General features: G+C 38.4%; 3 protein-coding genes across 3 annotated transcripts in view; all 3 read left to right on the plus strand.

Annotated features, from left to right (window-relative positions):
- The window catches only part of sptbn5 (spectrin, beta, non-erythrocytic 5), a 28,807-nt gene extending 14,290 nt beyond the window's left edge, over positions 1-14,517 (plus strand). Inside the window, exons 29-66 of the mRNA XM_016526919.1 lie at positions 697-876; positions 1,009-1,212; positions 1,331-1,480; positions 1,665-1,769; positions 1,858-2,049; positions 2,143-2,295; positions 2,421-2,612; positions 2,720-2,815; positions 2,955-3,073; positions 3,187-3,301; positions 3,483-3,596; positions 3,892-4,013; positions 4,154-4,316; positions 4,599-4,787; positions 4,885-4,962; positions 5,066-5,238; positions 5,896-5,986; positions 6,092-6,238; positions 6,349-6,486; positions 6,700-6,956; positions 7,352-7,538; positions 7,708-7,920; positions 8,003-8,199; positions 8,617-8,821; positions 9,088-9,264; positions 9,360-9,515; positions 9,624-9,841; positions 9,945-10,134; positions 10,432-10,608; positions 10,716-10,823; positions 10,924-11,646; positions 11,719-11,784; positions 11,928-12,011; positions 12,259-12,350; positions 12,448-12,561; positions 13,573-13,676; positions 13,772-13,879; positions 14,145-14,517. Coding sequence (XP_016382405.1) covers positions 697-876; positions 1,009-1,212; positions 1,331-1,480; positions 1,665-1,769; positions 1,858-2,049; positions 2,143-2,295; positions 2,421-2,612; positions 2,720-2,815; positions 2,955-3,073; positions 3,187-3,301; positions 3,483-3,596; positions 3,892-4,013; positions 4,154-4,316; positions 4,599-4,787; positions 4,885-4,962; positions 5,066-5,238; positions 5,896-5,986; positions 6,092-6,238; positions 6,349-6,486; positions 6,700-6,956; positions 7,352-7,538; positions 7,708-7,920; positions 8,003-8,199; positions 8,617-8,821; positions 9,088-9,264; positions 9,360-9,515; positions 9,624-9,841; positions 9,945-10,134; positions 10,432-10,608; positions 10,716-10,823; positions 10,924-11,646; positions 11,719-11,784; positions 11,928-12,011; positions 12,259-12,350; positions 12,448-12,561; positions 13,573-13,676; positions 13,772-13,879; positions 14,145-14,290 — 6,243 coding nt within the window. The 3' untranslated portion in view covers positions 14,291-14,517. The remainder of the gene's footprint in view (positions 1-696; positions 877-1,008; positions 1,213-1,330; positions 1,481-1,664; positions 1,770-1,857; positions 2,050-2,142; positions 2,296-2,420; positions 2,613-2,719; positions 2,816-2,954; positions 3,074-3,186; positions 3,302-3,482; positions 3,597-3,891; positions 4,014-4,153; positions 4,317-4,598; positions 4,788-4,884; positions 4,963-5,065; positions 5,239-5,895; positions 5,987-6,091; positions 6,239-6,348; positions 6,487-6,699; positions 6,957-7,351; positions 7,539-7,707; positions 7,921-8,002; positions 8,200-8,616; positions 8,822-9,087; positions 9,265-9,359; positions 9,516-9,623; positions 9,842-9,944; positions 10,135-10,431; positions 10,609-10,715; positions 10,824-10,923; positions 11,647-11,718; positions 11,785-11,927; positions 12,012-12,258; positions 12,351-12,447; positions 12,562-13,572; positions 13,677-13,771; positions 13,880-14,144) is intronic.
- Positions 14,518-19,117: 4,600 nt separating this feature from the next.
- Positions 19,118-19,823, plus strand: LOC107719502 (forkhead box protein G1-like). Its single transcript, XM_016526920.1, has 2 exons — positions 19,118-19,197; positions 19,317-19,823. Exon 2 carries the CDS (start codon positions 19,389-19,391, stop codon positions 19,821-19,823), a length of 435 nt encoding a protein of 144 aa, XP_016382406.1. The 5' UTR covers positions 19,118-19,197; positions 19,317-19,388.
- Positions 19,186-21,318, plus strand: LOC107719482 (forkhead box protein G1-like). Its single transcript, XM_016526900.1, has 2 exons — positions 19,186-19,300; positions 19,816-21,318. The coding sequence occupies exon 2, from the start codon at positions 19,902-19,904 to the stop codon at positions 21,072-21,074; it is 1,173 nt and encodes a 390-aa protein (XP_016382386.1). The 5' UTR covers positions 19,186-19,300; positions 19,816-19,901; the 3' UTR covers positions 21,075-21,318.
- The last annotated feature ends 284 nt before the right edge of the window (positions 21,319-21,602 follow it).

Genomic DNA, 21,602 nt, shown 5'->3' on the forward strand with positions numbered 1-21,602 from the left:
GTTGCCTATTCCTCTGTCTGTGGCGCTAAGTGCTGGAAAACAATTAACGATTTACCTGACTCGGTGACATCTCTCCATTGTCCAAAATACTGAAATACTATAATTGGCGAATTCTTCGGCACAAAATGATAATTTTCCCCGTATTTGTCCCCACTCCTATATCACTCTGCTCCTCTTTGCGGCTTTCCTTCGCGCCTTGCCCCTTGAACCTTTTCCCGCCCTGTCGTCTGATTGGTCGACAGCATATGAGAGTTTATGTGATTTAGTTATAACTTTAAAAAATTATAAATGGAAGGATTTTTTTAAAATAATTACTTTAAATGTATTTAAAGGATAGCCCCTTGAGATGTAACATCTCATTTTCAAGGGGGTCCTAAAACACAAAAACAAAATATTACAACAACATATACAAAACAACTGTACAAAACATGTACACACACAAATATACAAAACAAAAGACATGCTCAACCAGTCCCCCACACCCACAGCAGGTTTACAAAACAATCAACATCATACATAAGCTTAATCAATATAAGAAAACTTAAAAACATACATAAGTTATTTTAAGATAAGAAAATAGAGATAACCTTAACAAGTAAAGGGTTTAAGAAACAATTAGTGCAGCAAAAAAGTAAATAAATAAATAATTTACAAACTCGTTCTCAGGCTGTTAAAACTTTTTGATTTCTTTTATAGCTGCAAGAGCTGTTGGACGGAACTGACACCATTCTGGACATGTGTTCTCCTGAGCTGAGAGTGGGGTTGCAGGAGCTGCAGCGGGAGGTGGTGGAGAGCTGGGAAAGTCTCCGAATGCACATGGAGCAGAGGGAGGAGGAGCTGCGGTCAGCTAAGGACCACTACATGTTCCTTAACACAGTACGCTACACCCAGTTCATAGTACTTTGACATATGTTAAAGATTTTAAACTCCTTCTTTTGATTTGTTGGAAAATTCCAAAATATTGGTTGAAACTAATTTTTAATACATTTGTATTGCTTTGTTCTCCAGGCACAGGACTACTCCCTCTGGTGCTCGCAGGTGCTGAGTGGGATGAAGGCAGAGGAATCCATCCGAGATGTTGCCACCTGCGATTTGCAGTTGTTTCAGCACCAGCAGCTATGGGCTGAGATTGTGGCACGTGAGGAGACATATGCTCAGGCTGAATCCATGGGCCAGGACCTGCTAGAGCATGACACATCTAATGCTAAAGAGGTGAGAAACTCAAATTTGTCCGATTTAAACTACAATACAAACTGTTTATTAAATTGACATAAATATAAACTCTAAATACATAACAAATACATGTTTAAACATCCTATGTGGCCATCAGATCCAGGAGAAACTCAAAGCTCTGCAAGAAGAGAAGGAGAAGCTTTCTGATAACTGGCAGTCCAAGCAGAAATGGCTGGAGAGCACATATCTGGAGCAGGTGTTTTATAGAGACACTGAGTACATGGAAAAGATCACTAACTCCCAAGAGGTCAGTGCTCCTATAAACTACCAGGAGCTACTTTGATTTACATTTCAACATGTAAGAAATATCTGGTCTGGTGACCGCTTAAATAAATATCCATATAGTATTACATAGTTCACAAGCATTTCAGAATCAAGTTAGTAGTTAGACATTCATAATGTTAAGGCTAGCAACATCTGTTTCTTTGCAGATCCAGTTGAAGAACAGTGATTTGGGAACAACAGTGGATGATGTAGAAACTTTGATCAAACGCCATGAAGCCTTTGAAAAACTTCTTAATTCTCAGGAAGACAAGGTGGGTTGGTCTTCAGCCTACAGTGTGGCCTGAAGCATCAAACACATGACATTTTATAGATGAATGAATATCTTATCATGTCATGTAGATGGTGGCTCTTCAGGAGTCAGCAGAACGCTTAAGGACAGAAGGTTTGAACCAAGAAAAAAGCAGCAACATTAAGAACAAACTGAAAGCTCTCCAGGAGAGAAGGGAACACATCAAAGATCTGTCGGATAAACGCAGAGAGGATCTTGAGATCTCAAAGCTTCTCTGTATTTTCAACCGAGATGTGTCAGAGGTACAGTACTTGTAATTTCCGGTCCAGGTGATCTTAAACAAAGAGAAACAAACAAATTAATTGGTTGGTTTGTGATGTTTATTTGTATTTTAGCAAGAGGAATGGATCACAGACTGTATGAATAAAACACAAGACTCCAAAATAGACATGAGCGATCTTCAGACTAAAATGAAGATATTGCAGAAGCATCAGGTGTTTGAAGCAGAGATTCTGGCCCATGGAAATATCATTGAATCTGTTCAGCAGGTAAGTCGCTGTACCCAAGTCACAAGTTGGCTCAGTAGTCAGTTAGAGATAATCCTATATTTATTTGTTCTTCTTTTGGTCAGTATAAATATATTTAACATAGCTTGTCACATACTTATCAAAAGGCTGGAAATGAGCTGGTGACCTTGCGTCACCCAAAATCGAAGGAGATAAAGCAGACCGTCTCTGCGCTGATCACTCATTGGGAGGATCTGAAGCAAGCGGTTGCAGCCCGTGGAAAAGTTCTTGAGGATAACCGTGATTTTCTTGAGTTCCTGCAGAAAGTGGAACAGGTTGAAGTTTGGATTAGACAAAAGGTAAATAAATGAGGCCATTCCATAACAAAATGCTGAAAACATATAAAGTACTGGTACACCCTGAATTAATGCTTGGTTTCACTGACCTCGGTTTCTTTTCTGTGTAGGAAGTGATGATAAATGTTGGTGATGTTGGGGAGGATTATGAACATGGTCAGCAGCTGCTAAAGAAGCTCAGTGAATTCAGAGGCTCAGGTTCTGGAGTAAGTCTGGTGTTGGGAAAATATGAACCTTACAAAGAAAAACTACATATTGATTTTTTTTTTGTGTTATGTAACAGCAGTATACAGCATATTGCTTAGTACAGTAACATTCTTTCACTAAGTAGTTTTCATCCATTAGGATGTGACTGTTGATGATGCTCACATCAAGACAATCAACACTCTGGCAGCCCGGCTAGAGAGACAGAACAGTGATGAGCTAGCGACTGTGAGAAAGCGTAGGCAGCAGCTCAATGAACGGTACATCCTCCTTTCAACTGAGATCCATGTTCATTTAAGAAAATACACTCATCCTCTGTTATATATCTAGCATATTGTTGTTTGCTTTGACTTTCTTGTCACCTTCCCAACAGATGGAGTAATTTTCATGGCAACCTGAGCAGCTATAAGCGGAAGCTGGAGGCAGCGCTAGAGATCCACGCCTTGATTCGAGAGCTAGAAGAAGTCCGGGACAGAGCTGGAGAGAAGGTGAGAGAAATCAGATTACATGTCTTTGAATCTGAACCCAACTTTGGCTTTGAACATAATATGAGAGAAAATTGAAATGTATTTTACACATACATTTTCAATATAACAATATTTTAAATATATTTAATGATATATTCCTAATGACATATGCTTAATTAAAGATTAAATTTTTCGGTCACAGATGCTGTTGCTCCAGGGACAGGGCTGTGGAGTGGATGTGGAGAGTGTGGAAAACCTTATTCGCAGGCATGAGGAGATGGAGAGGGAGGCCAGAGTCATCCAAGAGAGAGGCACTGTGAGTAGACTGGACAGCTGTTATACAAAGAACACATTCATCCATATTAATCAGTGCACTGTGGGTAGCACGTCCTATACAGTATCTATTGTGTGTGCTTGCTTTGTGGTTAAAGGCTTTTTAGAAAATCTCTCAGCACCTTCCTGTTTAGTAACTGCTGTACGTACAAAAGCCTTTAAATAAACCATTCATGGTGCATTATATGCTGTAGAGTGAGGGTTTGTGAAACTCACTAAAGATAGTCTGCTTACAAGAAGGGTTACAAAGAACATAATTGCTTAATTTGTAAAACCAGGCCCTGGAGAAGGAGACTAAAGATCGGTTAAGGAGACACTGTGATCTGGCTGACAAACTTAGTAAGAAGCAGGAAGAGGTCAACATTGCCTTAGTAAAGCTAGACAAGGAAATCAAACGAAGGTATGCATGCAACCATTAGTTGCTATATTCTTAATTTATTGTAATAATTATAATAATAATAGTATGATTAAATAGTGTAACATGGTGAAATGTATTTAAAATATACATTAAATGAGAAAATAAATTGAATGTTTTGGTAGGAAGGAACGATTGCAAGAGTCTCATCAGCTGCAGCTGTTTAAAGCTAACCAGCGCCTCCTGTTGGACTGGACCCTGAAGCAAAGTGCTGAGATGGTGAAGAAAGGCCTGCCTAAGAATAAGACTGAAGCGGAGAGTTTCATACTAGAGCACCAGAACTGGAAGGTATTGAAATATATATACATTATTAAATTATTCAGTTTCTCAGTTCATGTGACCATGATAATTTTCCCATGTCAACTTTTTTTAGTCAGATTGCTGTTGTTTTGTATGTTCTTATCTTCTTCTGTCACAAAATACAATGCTAAAATGAATTCATTTACAGTGACTTTTAATACAGTGATTTACAGTGAATTATACAGTAATTTATAATGTTTTACATACGATGACGTACTGTAATGTTATATGATACCAGACATGTGTTATATCAACATTTAATGATTGCAGGCTGAGATTGATGCTCGCAGTGAACGCATAGATTCGGTTAAGAGTTTTGGACAAAATCTTGTGAAGTCTGGACACAGCGATTCAGCAGAAATTAAAGAAGCCCTACGCAAGCTGGAGGACGCCAAAACAAAGCTTGCTCAAGCTTGGGAGGACCGAAAGAAAACTCTGGATCAAGCTCTGAAGCTCCAGGTGACTTAAGATAACAGCAGGTGGTTTTGCTTCATTGAGGTTCTGTTTATTCTGTGAGGTATTATGTGAAGCATAATGAGATATTGATTGGTTGCAGATATTCCTGGGCTATGCTGACCAGACTGAGAGCTGGATGAGTAACAGGGAGGCTTTCTTGATCAATGAAGATCTTGGGGTAAGAGATCAATTTCTTTGACCTCATTTAAATGCCCTTGGTTGTTTTCTTCTCTGTAACTTTGAAAATGGATGCTGAAAGGTGTTTCACACGGTCATTGCAGGGTTCAGTGTCAGAGGTGGAGGCTCTTCAGAGGAAGCACGCTCTGTTTGAGAACTCTCTAGAAGCTCAGATGGGGCAGGTGGCAGAGGTTGACAGATATGCTCAGCAGCTCATACAGGCACAGCACTATGACTCTGACAACATCAAGAAGAAGATTAAAGCTATTCTGCTCAGGTATGCAGTAAGCCAAGAAAACCCACTTAAGTAGGACATATCATGAAATTACATATCATATAAATCGCATATCATAAAAATGACATATTACGTATACATATCTATATATGTAATTTCATATTTAATTCTGATGTCTTTGAAATATTGTTGAAGTGTACTGACAAGTGTGCTGACAAGCACTTATGGTGAACTAAAATATACTTTAACATCATTTCTATTGTATATCATGTATTTAAATATATTTGTAATAACACATTTTCAATGATGAAGCTTCGATTTAGCACATTTAAAATATATAACTTTAAATATAATATTAAATAACAGAGTACAGTTAAAATATTAAGTACTTTACATGTGCCTAAGTCAACATCAAAATAAGTGTACTTTAAAACATGACAAAAGATTTTTAAAACATAATTATTTAAAATATACTTTAAAGTAAAACCTTTAATTTGACATTATCACGAAGTGCAACTTTTATTTATCATATTATTACAAAATGGCCTTTTATTTCATCAATATATCTGCAAGTACAAATGCACTTTTAAGATCTGAAGTACACTTCAAGCGCACATTCAATACAATTAAGCACACTTCTTTTTCACAAAGGATCAGAAATATTAAATGTACTGTTCAAGTAAAATTCCTTTCTTAAAGGAAGGACAAAGTACTGGAAATGAGCAAAGCCAGACGAAAAGCATTGGAAGAATCTCTACAGCTGCAGAAATTCCTGGAAGGAAGCTATGAGGTGTGTGAAGTAAACAGCTCCTGCTGAATGTGGAAAATAAATTGTACGTAGTTTGATTTTACACATCAGTAGCTCTTTTACAAAGTCAATTTCTCATTTGTAAAGGTTTCTTCATGGTTGAATGAGAAGAACTCTGTGGCTGTTGATGAGAGCTGGAGAGATCCTATTAACCTGCAGGCTAAGCTACTAAAACAACAGAGCTTTGAGGCAGAGATACTGGCCAACCGCAACAGAGTGCAGACCTTCATAAAAGTACGGCATTGGACTCTTAAAGAATGTCTGAATATCTCTTAATCTTTTTGTATGTGTATAATTCAGACTTAAAGGAGCATCAACAGCTAAAACATGAATTGTTTCCTCAGGTTGGTGATAATATGCTAGCTTCCAGTCATCCTGCTAAAGGCAAGATAAAACCACGAATAAAGGACGTTGATGACAGCTGGGACCAGCTTTTAAGCAACTGCAAGGAAAAGAAGTTACGTCTACAGCAAGCATATCAGGTACAGCATGCTAAAACTCAAGCTCAAGGCATAAGTGTGGACACTGAAACTGATTTTTTTTGATGATATTATGTAGAGGTGCTGCTTACACATTGTTCCCTGACAATGAATAATAGATACACCAACATATCTTCATGACTTTCAGACAAAGCTAATTCAGATTTACTAATGCCGGTCTGAAATATCATCTTGGATAATGTGGTTTTCCTCTAGGCACTGCAGTTCCAGCGCTCTTTGGATGACATCGAGGAGTGGCTTGGGACAGTAGAGATAGAAGTGGCGAATAAGGACTACGGTAATGACCTGGCCTCAGTTAGTAGGCTGCTTAAGGCCCTGCAGGGTCTGGAGGAAATGGTAGATGCACACATGGAGAAAGTCCAGGGGCTGGTGGACACAGCCAAAGACTTCAGCTCTCAAGGCAACTTCCTTGCAGAAAATATACAGCAGAGGGTTTGGAAGGTGGTCAACAGGTACGTTTTTGTTCAGCCCCAATTTCATTCTACTGTAGAAAGTTTAGTGAGTCCTTCACATGGATTTGAATGACGTTTAAATGTGGTAGAAGTCCATAGTCCAAATCCTGTGGGCACGAAAACTGATAATGAAGAAAGTAAATGATTTGATAAGCTCTTATGTACATGGATTATTTGATAAGCGCTATTTACAAGTGAGCAATACTGACATTCCAAGATTAAACATTAATGTGGCCACTATTCACGAGTTTTGAAATGTCAGTCGAATGATCTAAAACACCACATAATTGCTGTGTCATACTACATGTAATCCCATAGCATGTGGTATTATGTTTTTTTTTTCATCTGATTGACAGACTGAGTGGAAAACACTGACGTTTAATCATTTCTCTCAGGTATAATGGGCTGGCTGAGCCGCTTCAGGCCCGCAGGGAAACTCTGGAGTCATGGCAGCTGCTGTTCCAGTTCTACAGGGACTTAGAGGATGAGCTGCTGTGGATTCAGGACAAGCTGCAGGCCACAGCCACAAAAGACTGGGGCACCTCCCTGCAGAGTATACAAGCCATAGTCAAAAAACATCTGGTTAGTCTGGTCCAGGAATACTTACTGTATGCATGTTTAAACTGGTGCTTCAAAACCCTGGGAGATTTTTATTCTGCTCTGCTTTAATAAACTGATGTTTTGTTTTGTTACAAGACTCGTCAGCAAGCACAAAGAGCCATTTCTGATAAACCGATATCTTTTCTTATAGGTTATGATGCAGGAAATTGAGAGCCGAACCCCTCTAATAATGGCTGTGCAGGAGGCAGGACAGAACCTGGTGCGAGGACGACACTTTGCATCACGTGAGATCAGTGAAAAACTTGCTGATTTAAAGAAGAACTTTGACACTTTGAAGAAAGTGTCAGCGAATAAGGATCGCCAGCTTCAACAAGCACTGAAAATCCAGACCTTTCTCTCAGAGGTGTGTTACCCGTTCACACTGTAATGTGATTCATATACATATTATTAAATCTGATGTCTGATGTCTCTTCATAATGACCCAGGTTTCCCAACTGGAGCAATGGATGGAGGAGCAGAGGCCTGTATTAGAGTCCAAGGACTATGGAAAGAGTGAGGAGGCCACTGAAGCTTTCCTCAGGAAACTAGACACAGTTGACCTGGAGTTGGAAAGCCAGTGTGGAAAAGTAGAAGCACTCCTGAAAACTGGCACTGATCTAGAAAAGTCCCAACATCCCAACAGGTGCAGTTATTGGGTCATGATAGCATTGATTAATTGAGCTAATTGCTGGTTTTTGTAATAGCTTTGCTATCAGTGATGTCAGCAGATTTGCTGATCAAGAAACTCCTCTCAGTATTATCAATGTTGAAAACAGTTGCGCTGTCTAATATGTTGGTAGAAACAGTGATACTGTTTTTTTAGGATGCTTTGGTTAATAGAAAGCATCTGCATCTGTTTTAAATAGAAATCTTTTATAACATAAAAAATATCTTTACTGTCACTTCTGATCAATTTATACCGTCCTTGCTGAATAAAAGTATTAATTTCTTTACAAAAAAAACAACAAAAAAACCTTACCGACCCCAAACTTTTGAATGGTAGCTTTGAAGTTGAAAACCTCAAATAATAATGTTTTGAATTTATAATGTGTCTTTGCAGTCATTTAGTGAGTAAGAGCCTTGAAGATATGCATGGTGGGTTTGAGACACTACTGCAACTGTCTGCTCAACGTCGCACAGAGTTGGAAAATCAGTACAATCTCTATGTATTTGAGAGAGAAGCCAAAGACCTACAGAACTGGCTACTTTCCCGCAAAACCACAGCAGAGTCTGATGACTTTGGTCAAGATCTGGAAGGGGTGGAGGTAAGATTGGCTCAAAAATAGAGAGTAGAAACACTATACAGTTTTATGATTAATATATTCTTGATGTATTTGCCTTTATCTGTTTTTTCCATATATTAATTGTAAATGACTTTGGATTAGAAGTCATACTACATTCATATACTGTAACTCTATCATGGTAACTTATAAAAAGATACTTAGCACTTGTCAGACTTTACAACCTTCTTAGCTGTAAGAACTATTTTAATCATCAAAATTGTTTTTAAATCAACTTGTGCTCTTGTTAGGCACTGCAGAAGAAGTTTGAGGATTTTGCAGAAGAGGTCGGCACTCTGGGCCAGAATAAGCTGAGTACAGTCCAAAAGCTGAAGCAGACGGTGCAGTCATCAGAGGCACAGCAGAAAGAGAGAGATCTACTCAAGCTCTGGGAGGATTTAAACAAGGCTATGAAAGCAAGAGCACAGGTAATATTAAAAAAATACAACAACAGCGACTCTTCTAAGGCAGTGATATTGCAAATTGAATCACTTCTGGGAGTTAAAAGGAAATGTTTTGACAGAACCTGCGTTCCGCTCGAGAGGTTCACCAGTTTGACCATGACTTGGATGAGCTTAGGAGCTGGATGAATGAGAAAGAGGTGGCTCTGGACTCTGAGGAGCAGGAGAATGACCTGCTGAGTGTCCAAGCTCTCATCCGCCAACATGAAGGCTTGGAGGTACCCAATATTCATACGCACTTGTTGCTATCAGCCTAATGTTCAATTGAAAACATGTAAACTACCACAGGTGGATTTTTAAAATAGTACAACCATCTGTTTCATCAGAGAGACCTTGCAGTGATAGAAGAAGGCGTGTCTCGTCGAAAAGAGGAAGGCAAAGCACTGGTCCGAAAGTGTCCTCGAGTGAGGGACAGTTTGAGCGAGAGGCTGCAGGAGGTGGAGGAGATCTGGAGGAGCCTGCTGGAAAAGGCCAACCAGCGCAGACAAAGACTCCAACAGGCAGAGGCTGTTCAGAGATATCTGACTGAATGGAGAGAGCTGATGTATGCAATGTTTTCTTTCTCTCTCTCTCTCTCTCTCGCTCTCTCTCGCTGTTTTCCATGTGTTGTCCTGCTGTTTACATTGATGCTGTTGATTGTGTCTTAGGGGCTGGCTTAAGGAGACACTGTCTCTAATGACAGGGGAGGGGGTTGGAGGTGAGGTTAAAGACCTGGAGCAGCTCATTAAAAGACACGAAGAGTACCGCACACAGATTGACAGGCAATTATACAAATCAGAAATGGTTCAAAACGAAGGGAGACATCTGATGGAAGAGGGGAACTTCATGAGTCACGAGGTATGACAGTCATGCCTAAAGGCTGGAATACAATACACAACTTTTGCCCTGATTTTGCCCTGAGTCCATGTGCACATTTCAGGGGGTTCAGAGTTTAAATGAAAAGTCTGAGATGCTTTAAAAACGTATTCAGGTAGGTTAAGAAAAGGCTCAAAGCAAGCAACGTTTAGTTAACAACAAAACATGATTGACATGTACAGTGTTCATTGTGAACCTTCTTATAAAAGCATTATGTTGGTCAAAGCACATGAAAATAAACCTGTAAAAAGTATGTAAAGTCACTATATGTATGTGCAGCTGGAGGACCGTCTAGCTGAGCTCCAGGACCTGGAAGAGCGAGTGCTGGAAGCCTGGGCCGAAAGGAGAGCTCAATATCAGGAAGACCTTGAACTGCAGCAGCTGCAGAGAGAGCTGGAGCAGGCCGAGCACTGGCTCAACACCTATGAGAGCGCGCTCAAAGCAGAGGACTATGGGGTGGGAAAATTTTGGGGAAAATGTTTACATATATGTAGGCAGCATATGACTCCCTTTCGCTTCAAGAACAGCTTCATCAAATCTAACTGTACTGAATTTGTGGACAGGACTCCGTTTCAGATGTTCTGGAGTTGATGAAGAAGCAGGAAGATCTGGAGGCCATGATTCAAGCTCAGAGTGAGAGATTTAATGCCCTTCAAGCCAGACGAATACAGGTAAAAGTATAAAATAGCTCACTCATACTAGCATTACTCCAAATTTATCCGTTTTGACTCACCTTTTTGTAATTTTTCTGCTCTTTCTTTGGTGTCCCAGAGGGAAAAGAAAATCAAAGAAATTCAGAGCGGTGGCAGTAGGGACAAGCCCGTTCGTGTAACTTCCCTAAAGCGAAAGCCATCTGAGCAACCAGCTTTGCCCCCACGTCCCTCGCTGACCAGTCCTGTCCTAAGGAACAGCAATGGCAAGAGCGATAATTCATCCACACCCTCCCGAGTCCCTACAGCCAGGTCTGCCATCCCACCGAGAAGCAGCAGCGGTAAAAATGAATCCTCTGTGGTGTCAAGAGTGGCATCAGGCCTCAGGAGAAACAGCAGCAGCGGCAGTGATACCGTAACTGCCCCCGACAAACCATCCACCTCTGTTCTAGACAGCCCAGAATCATCCTCAGAAATTTCCAGTGCTGTTTACAAACTCCATTATTTACACAATGCCCCCAAGATTGACCATACCACGTCTGAAGATGAGGTCGATACTCCGAGACAGACCGAACCCTCCGTCGAAGTCATTACTAAACCAAAGATAACTCCTAGGTTTCTGAAACCATCAGCCCCTGATAAAGAGATGCTGGGTCCTCCTACGTCAAAACCCCCTGAGCCACCCTCTAAAGATGAAGAAATGGTGGACAACCAAACCTCAGTGGATAAAAGCCTTCTTTCATCCACCCCACCAGAAAAACCTCAGTCATCTCCCCTTTCAGACCCAGAAGTACAAACATCCACTTCTACTGAATCTCCAATAGGGACGACTGTTGCCACCAAGGTAAATGCTATTTAAGTGCTTTTCTTTTTAGATTCCACCTTTTTTTGGTCCGTAATTAGTGTACTTTTTTAGATCAGAGCAGGACATGCCAAAATGGAGGGTACCTTGGAGATTAAACTGAAGCAAGGAGGATATAAAGTAAGCTTTCCAACCAACACCAATGGTGATATTGATTAAAAAGCTTTCTCTGACATCCTTAGCTCCACTTCTTTGTTTATAGTGTGGTTTTGTTTCTGTAAGAGCACTTAATGGTGTAACATTGATCTGTTGGTTTGGATCAGGGCTTGGATCACTGGGAAACAGTCTATGCACTACTGGAAGAGGAGACACTCAATCTGTTTAAAGACCAAGATGCTGCCAGTGAGGTATGAGTCTACACACACAACATGGACTCACACACACTTGGCTAGACACGCTAGTGAAAGAGAGACTCAGTGAGAGCTATGTTTATTATTAATTAACTATATATCCAGACAGGCAAGGCAATTATTTTTGCAGACAACCTTGCATCTGTGAGTCCACCACATGATGACAATAATTATATCAATTCAAGGAGATGTTTTTGTGGTCGACTTTGTGGACTTTCTCTTTAATCCATGTCATTTAATACAGAACTGTACACGCTGGCCACCGATTACATTGGCTGAAGCAGTCTGTAAAGACAATCCGTACTACAGGAGAAAGGAGAACACATTCAAAATCATGTGAGTTCTGATTCACACCACCTGCCATTGTGAAAGGAACATCTGCTCACGTGTCAGATGAAAACAAATCTATAATCTGTTTGACTCTCTGGTTTAGGTTGAGCGATGGCAGTCACTATCTGTTTGCCGCCTCTTCTCAAGAAGAACAGCAAAAGTGGTTGAAGGAGCTTCAGAACTGCACAAATTCAACGGTGTCCTCAGAAAGTCCTGGGTAAAATTATATAAACAACAATAATGATTGACAACTACAATAATGATGAACAACAAAAATATATAGACACACACATACTACCATTCAAAAGTGTGCAATCCTTAAGATTTTTTTATGTTTATGAAAGATGCCTCTTATGCTTACCAGCTTACCAAGGTGGCAATTTATTTGATCATAATTACAGTAGAATGTACATATTGTGAAATATCATTATAATTTAAATAATTACAGTATGTATATAATCCATAATACAGTCATGTATAATCCAGTCTTCAGTGTCACATGATCCTTCTGAAAACATTGTCTGATTTGCTGCTCAACAAACATTTCTTTTCAGGATTCTTTGATTTGAAATACAAATCTTTTGTAACAATTCAAATATCTTTACTGTCACTTTTAGTATATTAGTGTATGTAAAGTATTCATTTTATTAATAACAAAAAAAAATTGTACTAACCCTACTATGAAGAATGGTGTTCAGATTATCAAAACTGCTTTTCTGCTTATTAATATTTGGGGGGGGGGGATAAAACTCAGTGATGCAACCAATGTATATAAACATTAAAAAAAAAACAGGAAATTATATCGTAGAGGAGTTTTGCAAGCCCCCATGACAGTATGTCAAGGTCAGTAAGTCGCTTATAAAATAATATTACCTTTTTATGACAAGGCAAGTTTACTTCAGATTGTAAAATGTCTCATGATTCTAACCCAAAAATGTAATATTTGTGAATTAGTAATTATTTGATTGAGATGTGCACACTCACATATTCTTAAAAGTGTATGGAAAATATATTAACTTTTAATAGCTGGACAATATTAATTCTTTAAACTGAAACTTTTATTGACTTCTTGGTTTTTCACTTAAATAATTCTTAACTTTCTTTGTTTCTTTATCATGTTATTTGTCTTTGACCCATTTACATATTATCAGTTCCTGAATAAATCAGATTATTGGACAGCTAGGTTTTCTCACATGCTCATATGATTGTAATGTTTGTCCCCACACAGAATTAACACAGAAGCAAGTAGAGAAAGCACAGAGCAGTGTGAGTCTGTGCCAGCCGACACATCTGACACACAAGATTCCACCACAAAGTCGAACCAGGAAAAGGGTGAGAGAACAAACAGAGCCTGAGTACTTCTGTGCGTTTATGTGTGCCAATGTGTGTGCTTCTGCTTAACACTTACTGTGGATTTGTATTAACAGAAGACTCCACAGAGAGCTATGAGACAGAGAGAAAGCCACCACCTAAACCTCCCCACACTTATTACAACAAACACCGCTATCCTGAAGGAGGAGAGAGCCAAGACTCGGGTGAGATCCCATACCTGCTATGAGTCATGCATCTCAAAGTGTGGCTGTAAAATCTAATTACTGAAGGGTAATTAATTAGTCCCTAGTATCAAGGCTTGGACTGTGATCATAAATGACTTTGGTGGTCAATCAAAATGAAAATGTCTTTTTAATGTTATTGTGATGGATAAAGGTTTATTTATCTCTTATCAGATGGTCACTGGTTTGTCTGAATCATAATAAAAAAAAATAAAAAAATAAAAAATATATATTTTTTTCTCTTCAGTAAGTGTGACCCAAATTGTAAGAAGTCTACAGAGGAACCAACCCCCACCATTCGCCCCACCTCCTCCACCACAAAACCAGGCTGAGAATGGAGCCAAGGACAAGTCCAAAAACAGGAGCGCCTTAATGAAATTTTTCAAAAAATGATTTTTACATAACAGATTTGACCTTCTCTGCCTTGATGTGGCAGTAGTTGAAAATTTACTTCTTTTAAAGGCTATTTATATTTGAATCTAATATTATACATTATTGTTATTAGTTGATAGAATCGACGTTTAGTAGAATCAATAACTTTTTTTGTGATTACAGATGTGCAATGATACCTCGTAAATAATTGTGTGTATAGAATTCCAAGATATACACTAAATAAATGTTTCACAAATACTGCTAAATGTTAAAATGCTAATGTTAAAAACTAAAATCCATCAGATCAGGAGTTTTTTTTTTTTCATAAATAATTATATATTTTTGTTATATGAATAAAAATAATGTGCTTGCTTCTGATTGTATTATATTTAAAGATTCTAGTGCTGATGAAGTATGCTGCGTAGGGTGGGTTGAAAAGTGGGTAAAATGGAACAAAGGGTATCATGATTATTGCCATTTAAACCTGAGTAAACAATAAAATATTACTGTCATCAATAATTGCTGTATGTGTCTTTGTTATAAAATTAATAAGAACAAAAAGCAAGGTAAAGCAGTGCTTACTGTATTAACAGGTCTACAATTATTACATTATCTATAAAAAAAAAACTGAAATCTGGTAGTATTATCTGTGCTCCATCATTAATTTATCAAAAACTTTTGATCCCACTTTTGCATATTGCAACCTATGTACAATCAGATCATATAAAGTATTAATTTGACAGTGTCGTAAGACGTTCCTCGTAATAACTCAATTATGCGGTTAGTTACCTACCACATGATGGCGCTACAGACTATGAAAAACGATTGTTCTCCATCCTTGAGAAGTTCGAGTTTATAAACATTTTATAATTTTAGGGCTAATTCAGAAACAAGTTTTTTTTTAATTGTATAAACGGTAAAAGGCAAAAAAAAATATATATACATAATTCTCACGACTATTACCGGATATGTACTTTATTTTTTTAAATTTAATTTTTTTTTACATAAAACGTATTATTATTAGTCTTATCATTAGCTATTGTTTTAGTTATGACGTATGCGTCGCACAACAATAATGCATAAACAGAATGATAATGATTAGGCCTATGCCCGATTTAAATTGTATAAACGGTAAAAGGCAAAAAAATATATATATACATAATTCTCACGACTATTACCGGATATGTACTTTATTTTTTTAAATTTAATTTTTTTTTTACATAAAACGTATTATTATTAGTCTTATCATTAGCTATTGTTTTAGTTATGACGTATGCGTCGCACAACAATAATGCATACACAGAATGATAATGATTAGGCCTATGCCCGATTTCATTTCATTTCACGATTTCGATTTCTTTCTTTTTTTTTTGTCAGTGAAACCTTAATGTGTGACCTTAATTTTGTGTTTGTCTTTGGCAAGAACACTGGCATATTATGAATAAATACATCTCGCATTGTTTTTATTTATATATTTATATTGTTGTTCTAGCAACACACAGCAAAAATGCATTTACGAGTTTTGTTTTGAAAATGTCATTCAACTCAAGATTTTAGTTAAGACAGGACTGAAGAGGAAATTAGGCCTAAAAGTAGACTATGGCTTAAATTGATCTGTTTACCTATTTGTTTGTCTTTACAAAGAGAAGAATCATTTTTCCTTTGAATCATTCTCTAGCTGGATCTATGAGATACATTTTTGCATGAGTTGTGTCATTTCGACCCTGTGAATTTGTTAAATTATTTAGTAGCCTGTTGGAAAACCAAATACTAATATATATATATATAATAGAAAAAATAGCGAGTTTACCCAAGAAGCGCAAAAGAGAAGATGCACTGTAATTTTTCCTCGCCGCTAGAGGGCACTCTATTAAAGACAAGCTCCAAAAGACGGGTTTGACTTTGTGCAGGATTACCTCCCTGTTTCAGTTCTCATTTCAACACAGGCGTATGTTTGTTAAGGTAAGTGACAACTGTGTTTATTTAAGCGACGTGCTCATGAACATTTCAATCATTTTAGGAAGAGCCCACATAACTGTGGAAAACTTTAACCTACTATCATCAACACAACCGTAGGCTACTGCTATAAAAGATGGAGATGGTGTTATAGTCTAAATAAATATATTAATGGACATTATTTATTGGAAATAATTTCATTAAACATTTCAGAAAATATCAAACACTGTCTTCATACATAGAACCATCAACATTTTACTTTAGCCTATAGCCTATTGTTGCAGGCGTAGCCTCAGTAGGCTATGCATTCATGTTAGTTCAACGCAAATAAACAAATATTGAAATAATAAATAAGTAAATAAATATTAAAATGAACCCCCCTCTCGTTTACTTTAAAATTCGTTAGCACAAGACGTGGCCATAGTTTTGACATATTATGATCAGGGCTTAATAAAAAAAACCAACAATAAAATTTGCCGATTAATAGGCTATTTATTACAATTTATCAAACACAATAGGCTACATCACATACAATAATGTGCCATATTTATGTAATTAACCGGATGATAATATTACTCAGGCTTGTAGCCTACATGTTTTTAACGGCCCGTCGCAAACCAAAATGAACTTTGCAATGCTGCGAAAGCTCATGTTTGATACGGGCTAAAAAACAATATAGCTATCAATAGTGAAAACGGGCAAAATGCACTTAGATACTTAAAGGAAAATGTGTGGACAACTGTAATCAAATAAGGAAAGTATGAAAATTTGTGCATTATCCGCATACCTATTTCTAATCAGTTTGATTTTTGCGCCTATGGTGCACTTTAGTTGCAGTCAGACAGTGACGAAGAGACATTAACATATTGTTTGCTGAAGGTGGCCTACAAACATGTGTCATTTATAAAAACAACCTAATATGATCGAGTCATGCAGCCTCACCCGCTCAAACTGTTATTTTCTCTTCGGCTTTGAAGGGTTAATAGCTTTATCAAAGTACATTAAAAGCAACATGTGGGATGTGCGTTGATACAAATGGTCTGAAATATATGCAGTCACTGATGTCATATTTATAATTATTATAACCGACTGTGCAACTTGTGCCAGAGTTTTATGTTTTTGTTGGATATCAGGTTTAATGTATGATTCCAATAAAAATGTGTGCAGTGCAACAAATATTATCCTATGCAACAAACAGTTAATGTCGACCAGTAATCCTTAGGTATATTCTCCATAAAATATCTGACTAAATGTTACATTTTGAAATGAAATAATATCGCATAGGCTATAGGCTATCGCATATTGGTGTGGGTTAATGCATTTGGTCACTTCTATAGTATAGAAAATAAAGGGTTATTTAATAATGCAAAACAAACACAACATAAATAATAATAACAGTTTGAAAAAAAATAGATAATTTTATGTTTTTTATTGTTATATATGTTTCTGTGATAGGCTGAATTTGGTAAAATAAGTTTGATTGATTTGAATGTTTTTATGAAACTATATGTTTATAGGCAGGCCTGAGTTTATTATTAAAATTCCACCTTGTGGGAATCCAGTACGCTTGTTTGTTTATTTGTTTGCGTGTGTACGATTTGTTTGCACATGTGAATGCGTGTGTCTGTTGTTCAGTCAACCCCCCTGCAACGTCCCCAGCACAAATACACACATATCACCCCTTCCATTACTAGAGAAACTTCAACCGTAAATATAAAGCAACTAATTGATGCCGTTATTCGCGAGGTTATTCTTGCGTCCTTAATAAGATTGATTTTATTTATTATTATTTATTTTAAAACGATCTTGCACTGTAGATCTGTTTCTTAAAAAATACTAGGGGCCTTAACTAGTGCTATTCTGGTATATAAAGTCCTTATTTTGTGTTGGGAGCTCTTTGTTTTCTCTAAATTCTTATAACAGATATACTCTCCATCCTCTACAAATATTATATTTCCTCCACTTATGCGAGAAGTTTGTATGCGGACATTTCTGATAATAGACCTTCTATATCTAGCCTATTGGTTATTGTCTGCCTTGTAAATAGCTAAAGCAATAAAAAATAACTGCATGCGTCTGGTTTATCACGTTAAATTAATCATCTATAAACGTAGGCTACCCAGAAATAAACGATCATCTACTTGCGTTATTATTAGCCTATTATTATTATTATTATAGCTTAGTTATTAATAGTAAAAAAGTGTAGGCTATCGTGTTATATCGTTGTTCTTATCAACTGCCTCTCTTGTAATTGTTGATATGATATTGTTCATGGTGGTGCTTAGTAGCATGATTATTAACACGCTAGAAATAAAGATGCTTATAGCGTCTTACTATGTGGATGAACGTCACATATCGTTTATGTTCAGAATCGTTTATCTGTATAAACGTGCGACTAAGTAGCCTATATTGCTACATGTAGCTACGGACTTGACACTTCTAAGAAAAACTGTTCAAATGTGATATATAGCCTACGCGAGAACGAATAAGTAGCCTATATAACATCGTATAAATATAGCCGATCGCCAGAAAGGATCTGCATTTAATGCAAACGCTACAAATATTCCGTCGCTGTTCAGCGAGTATTCTCAATTAATGTTATACCTAGGCTATGTGCTGTAGCTTCATGTGTATTAAAAGCCATACATTTCCGATACAGGAAGTAGTACCTGTTTTTTTGTGGCTACCTTTTAGTCCCTTTTGTTTTTCCCCCTGCGGTATGAAAACAAATTGAGGACGCATGGATATGTTGAAACAGCACTCTACAATTATAAAAAAAAATTGATTGAGGTTATGTGGTCTGTTTTCTTGGTAGGAGTTTGCTGGGGGAAATGAAAGCCATTGTTGACTGGGCATGAGCATTGGTGGATCTTGTGTATCCTTACGCACTGGAACAGGCGCTAAGAACTGCTCAATGATTGGCTGCGCGGTTAATACTTATGCTGCTGTGGTTGGCTGCAGTCTCTAAAAAGGTTCAAGCTATTTTTTTACAGCTTAGTGTCTGTGGCTCCGTAATTAATTGTAGCTAGCTGTCTCATATCGACGTGTTTTTAAGGAACATGAAATAGTTGTTGTGTTTTTTTAATTAGAGGAGTTGCCAGAGCAAGAGATTTGAAGTCCAACTGCTGCTGCTGCTGGTTGTTGCTACTCTATCTTACTTGTGATGTTGGATATGGGAGAAAGGAAAGAAGTCAAAATGATTCCTAAATCATCGTTCAGTATAAACAGTCTGGTTCCCGAAGCCGTGCAAAGCGACAACCACCAACACCACAGAGCGGTGCATGAGGAAGAGGAGAAGACTCATTTACCTGTCCAAGCACAGGAGCAAAAGTCGGAGAACACTTGCGCTAAAAGTGACAATTCATCCCACGACTCCTCGTGCACCGACGAGAAGGACAAGCAGGAAGAGAAACGGGACTCGAAGGAGGGCGAAGGAGGCAAAGAAGGCGACAAGAAAAACGGCAAGTACGAGAAACCACCTTTTAGCTACAACGCTTTGATTATGATGGCTATTCGGCAGAGTCCGGAGAAGCGGTTAACCCTTAACGGCATTTACGAGTTCATTATGAAAAATTTCCCGTATTACCGAGTTTTTTAATTAGAGGAGTTGCCAGAGCAAGAGATTTGAAGTCCAACTGCTGCTGCTGCTGGTTGTTGCTACTCTATCTTACTTGTGATGTTGGATATGGGAGAAAGGAAAGAAGTCAAAATGATTCCTAAATCATCGTTCAGTATAAACAGTCTGGTTCCCGAAGCCGTCCAAAGCGACAACCACAATCATCACCACCAACACCACCACAGAGCGGTGCATGAGGAAGAGGAGAAGACTCCTTTACCTGTCCAAGTACAGGAGCAAAAGTCGGAGAACACTTGCGCTAAAAGTGACAATTCATCCCACGACTCCTCGTGCACGGACGAGAAGGGGAAGCAGGAAGAGAAACGGGACTCGAAAGAAGGCGAAGGAGGCAAAGAAGGCGACAAGAAAAACGGCAAGTACGAGAAACCACCTTTTAGCTACAACGCTTTGATTATGATGGCTATTCGGCAGAGTCCGGAGAAGCGGTTAACCCTTAACGGCATTTACGAGTTCATTATGAAAAATTTCCCGTATTACCGAGAGAACAAGCAGGGATGGCAGAATTCCATCAGACACAACCTGAGTTTGAACAAATGTTTTGTCAAAGTGCCCCGGCACTACGATGACCCCGGGAAGGGGAACTACTGGATGCTTGACCCCTCCAGCGACGACGTGTTCATTGGCGGCACAACGGGCAAACTTCGGCGGAGATCGACCACTTCTAGGGCAAAGCTTGCGTTTAAAAGAGGCGCGAGGCTTACTTCCACCGGACTGACGTTTATGGATAGAGCTGGCTCTTTATATTGGCCCATGTCGCCTTTCCTCTCGCTTCACCATCCGAGGGCGAGCAGCGCATTGAGTTACAACGGCACGTCGTCGGCTTACCCTAGTCACCCAATGTCCTATAGCACAATGTTGACTCAAAACAGTTTGGGGAACAGTCACTCTTTCCCTGCCTCCAATGGAGTGCCATGTGGGCTCTCCGTGCCCTGCTCAGGGACGTACTCTTTGAATCCGTGTTCAGTGAACCTACTGGCGGGCCAGACCAGTTACTTCTTCCCCCACGTCCCTCACCCATCCATGACCTCGCATAGCAGCACGTCCATGAGCTCCCGGGCCGCCTCTTCCTCCTCCCCGCAAACGGTCTCCTCTCTCTCGTGTGACTCCTTAAGGCCTTCCCTGACTAGTTTTTCCTCCGGGCTTTCCAGCGGACTTTCTGACTACTTCACACATCAGAATCAAGGGTCAACATCAAATCCACTTATACACTAACTAGCATCCACAGGATCAGACTGTAAGTGAACATTTTACACCAATTTACACTGTAATATATATAAATGAAAAAATTAAGGAGAATGAACGGACAATGCAAGCCGAATTCCAGGTATTTTGTATTATTATTATTATTATTCTGCATTTATTTCTGACTGTATACAAACGTCAAGTGTCGCGGAACTGTTTATTATTCCACTGTCAGCAACGTGCAATGTGACCAGAGTAAAAAAAAGGATTAAGCATAGTTTTTTTTTTTTTTTTTTTTGGAAAGGCAGTATGATTACTTTAGAATGTTTATTTAAATAGTGGTTGCAGTTTTGTCTAATTTTAAATGTTAAAATATCTAATACTTTACAGAACAACCTCCAGTCATCATGTTTGCAGTATTATCACGTCATGAGCACTGGTGGGGTGAGATTTTTCAAAAATTAACACAAAGTTTTATTTTCATTTTTAAATAAATGTTCTATAAGTGCACAATGCCCGTTCAAATCCGTGGCTTTTTGTTGTTTTGTTCTTTTAATA

Source organism: Sinocyclocheilus rhinocerous, unplaced genomic scaffold (genome assembly GCF_001515625.1).
Source record: "Sinocyclocheilus rhinocerous isolate Xijiao unplaced genomic scaffold, SAMN03320098_v1.1 scaffold1234, whole genome shotgun sequence".
NCBI classification, from domain to species: Eukaryota; Metazoa; Chordata; class Actinopteri; order Cypriniformes; family Cyprinidae; genus Sinocyclocheilus; species Sinocyclocheilus rhinocerous.

Excerpts from the sequence above, each read along its gene's own strand:
- LOC107719482 (XM_016526900.1), top strand. The coding sequence starts at position 19,902 with ATGTTGGATATGGGAGAAAGGAAAGAAGTCAAAATGATTCCTAAATCA.
- LOC107719502 (XM_016526920.1), top strand. The coding sequence starts at position 19,389 with ATGTTGGATATGGGAGAAAGGAAAGAAGTCAAAATGATTCCTAAATCA.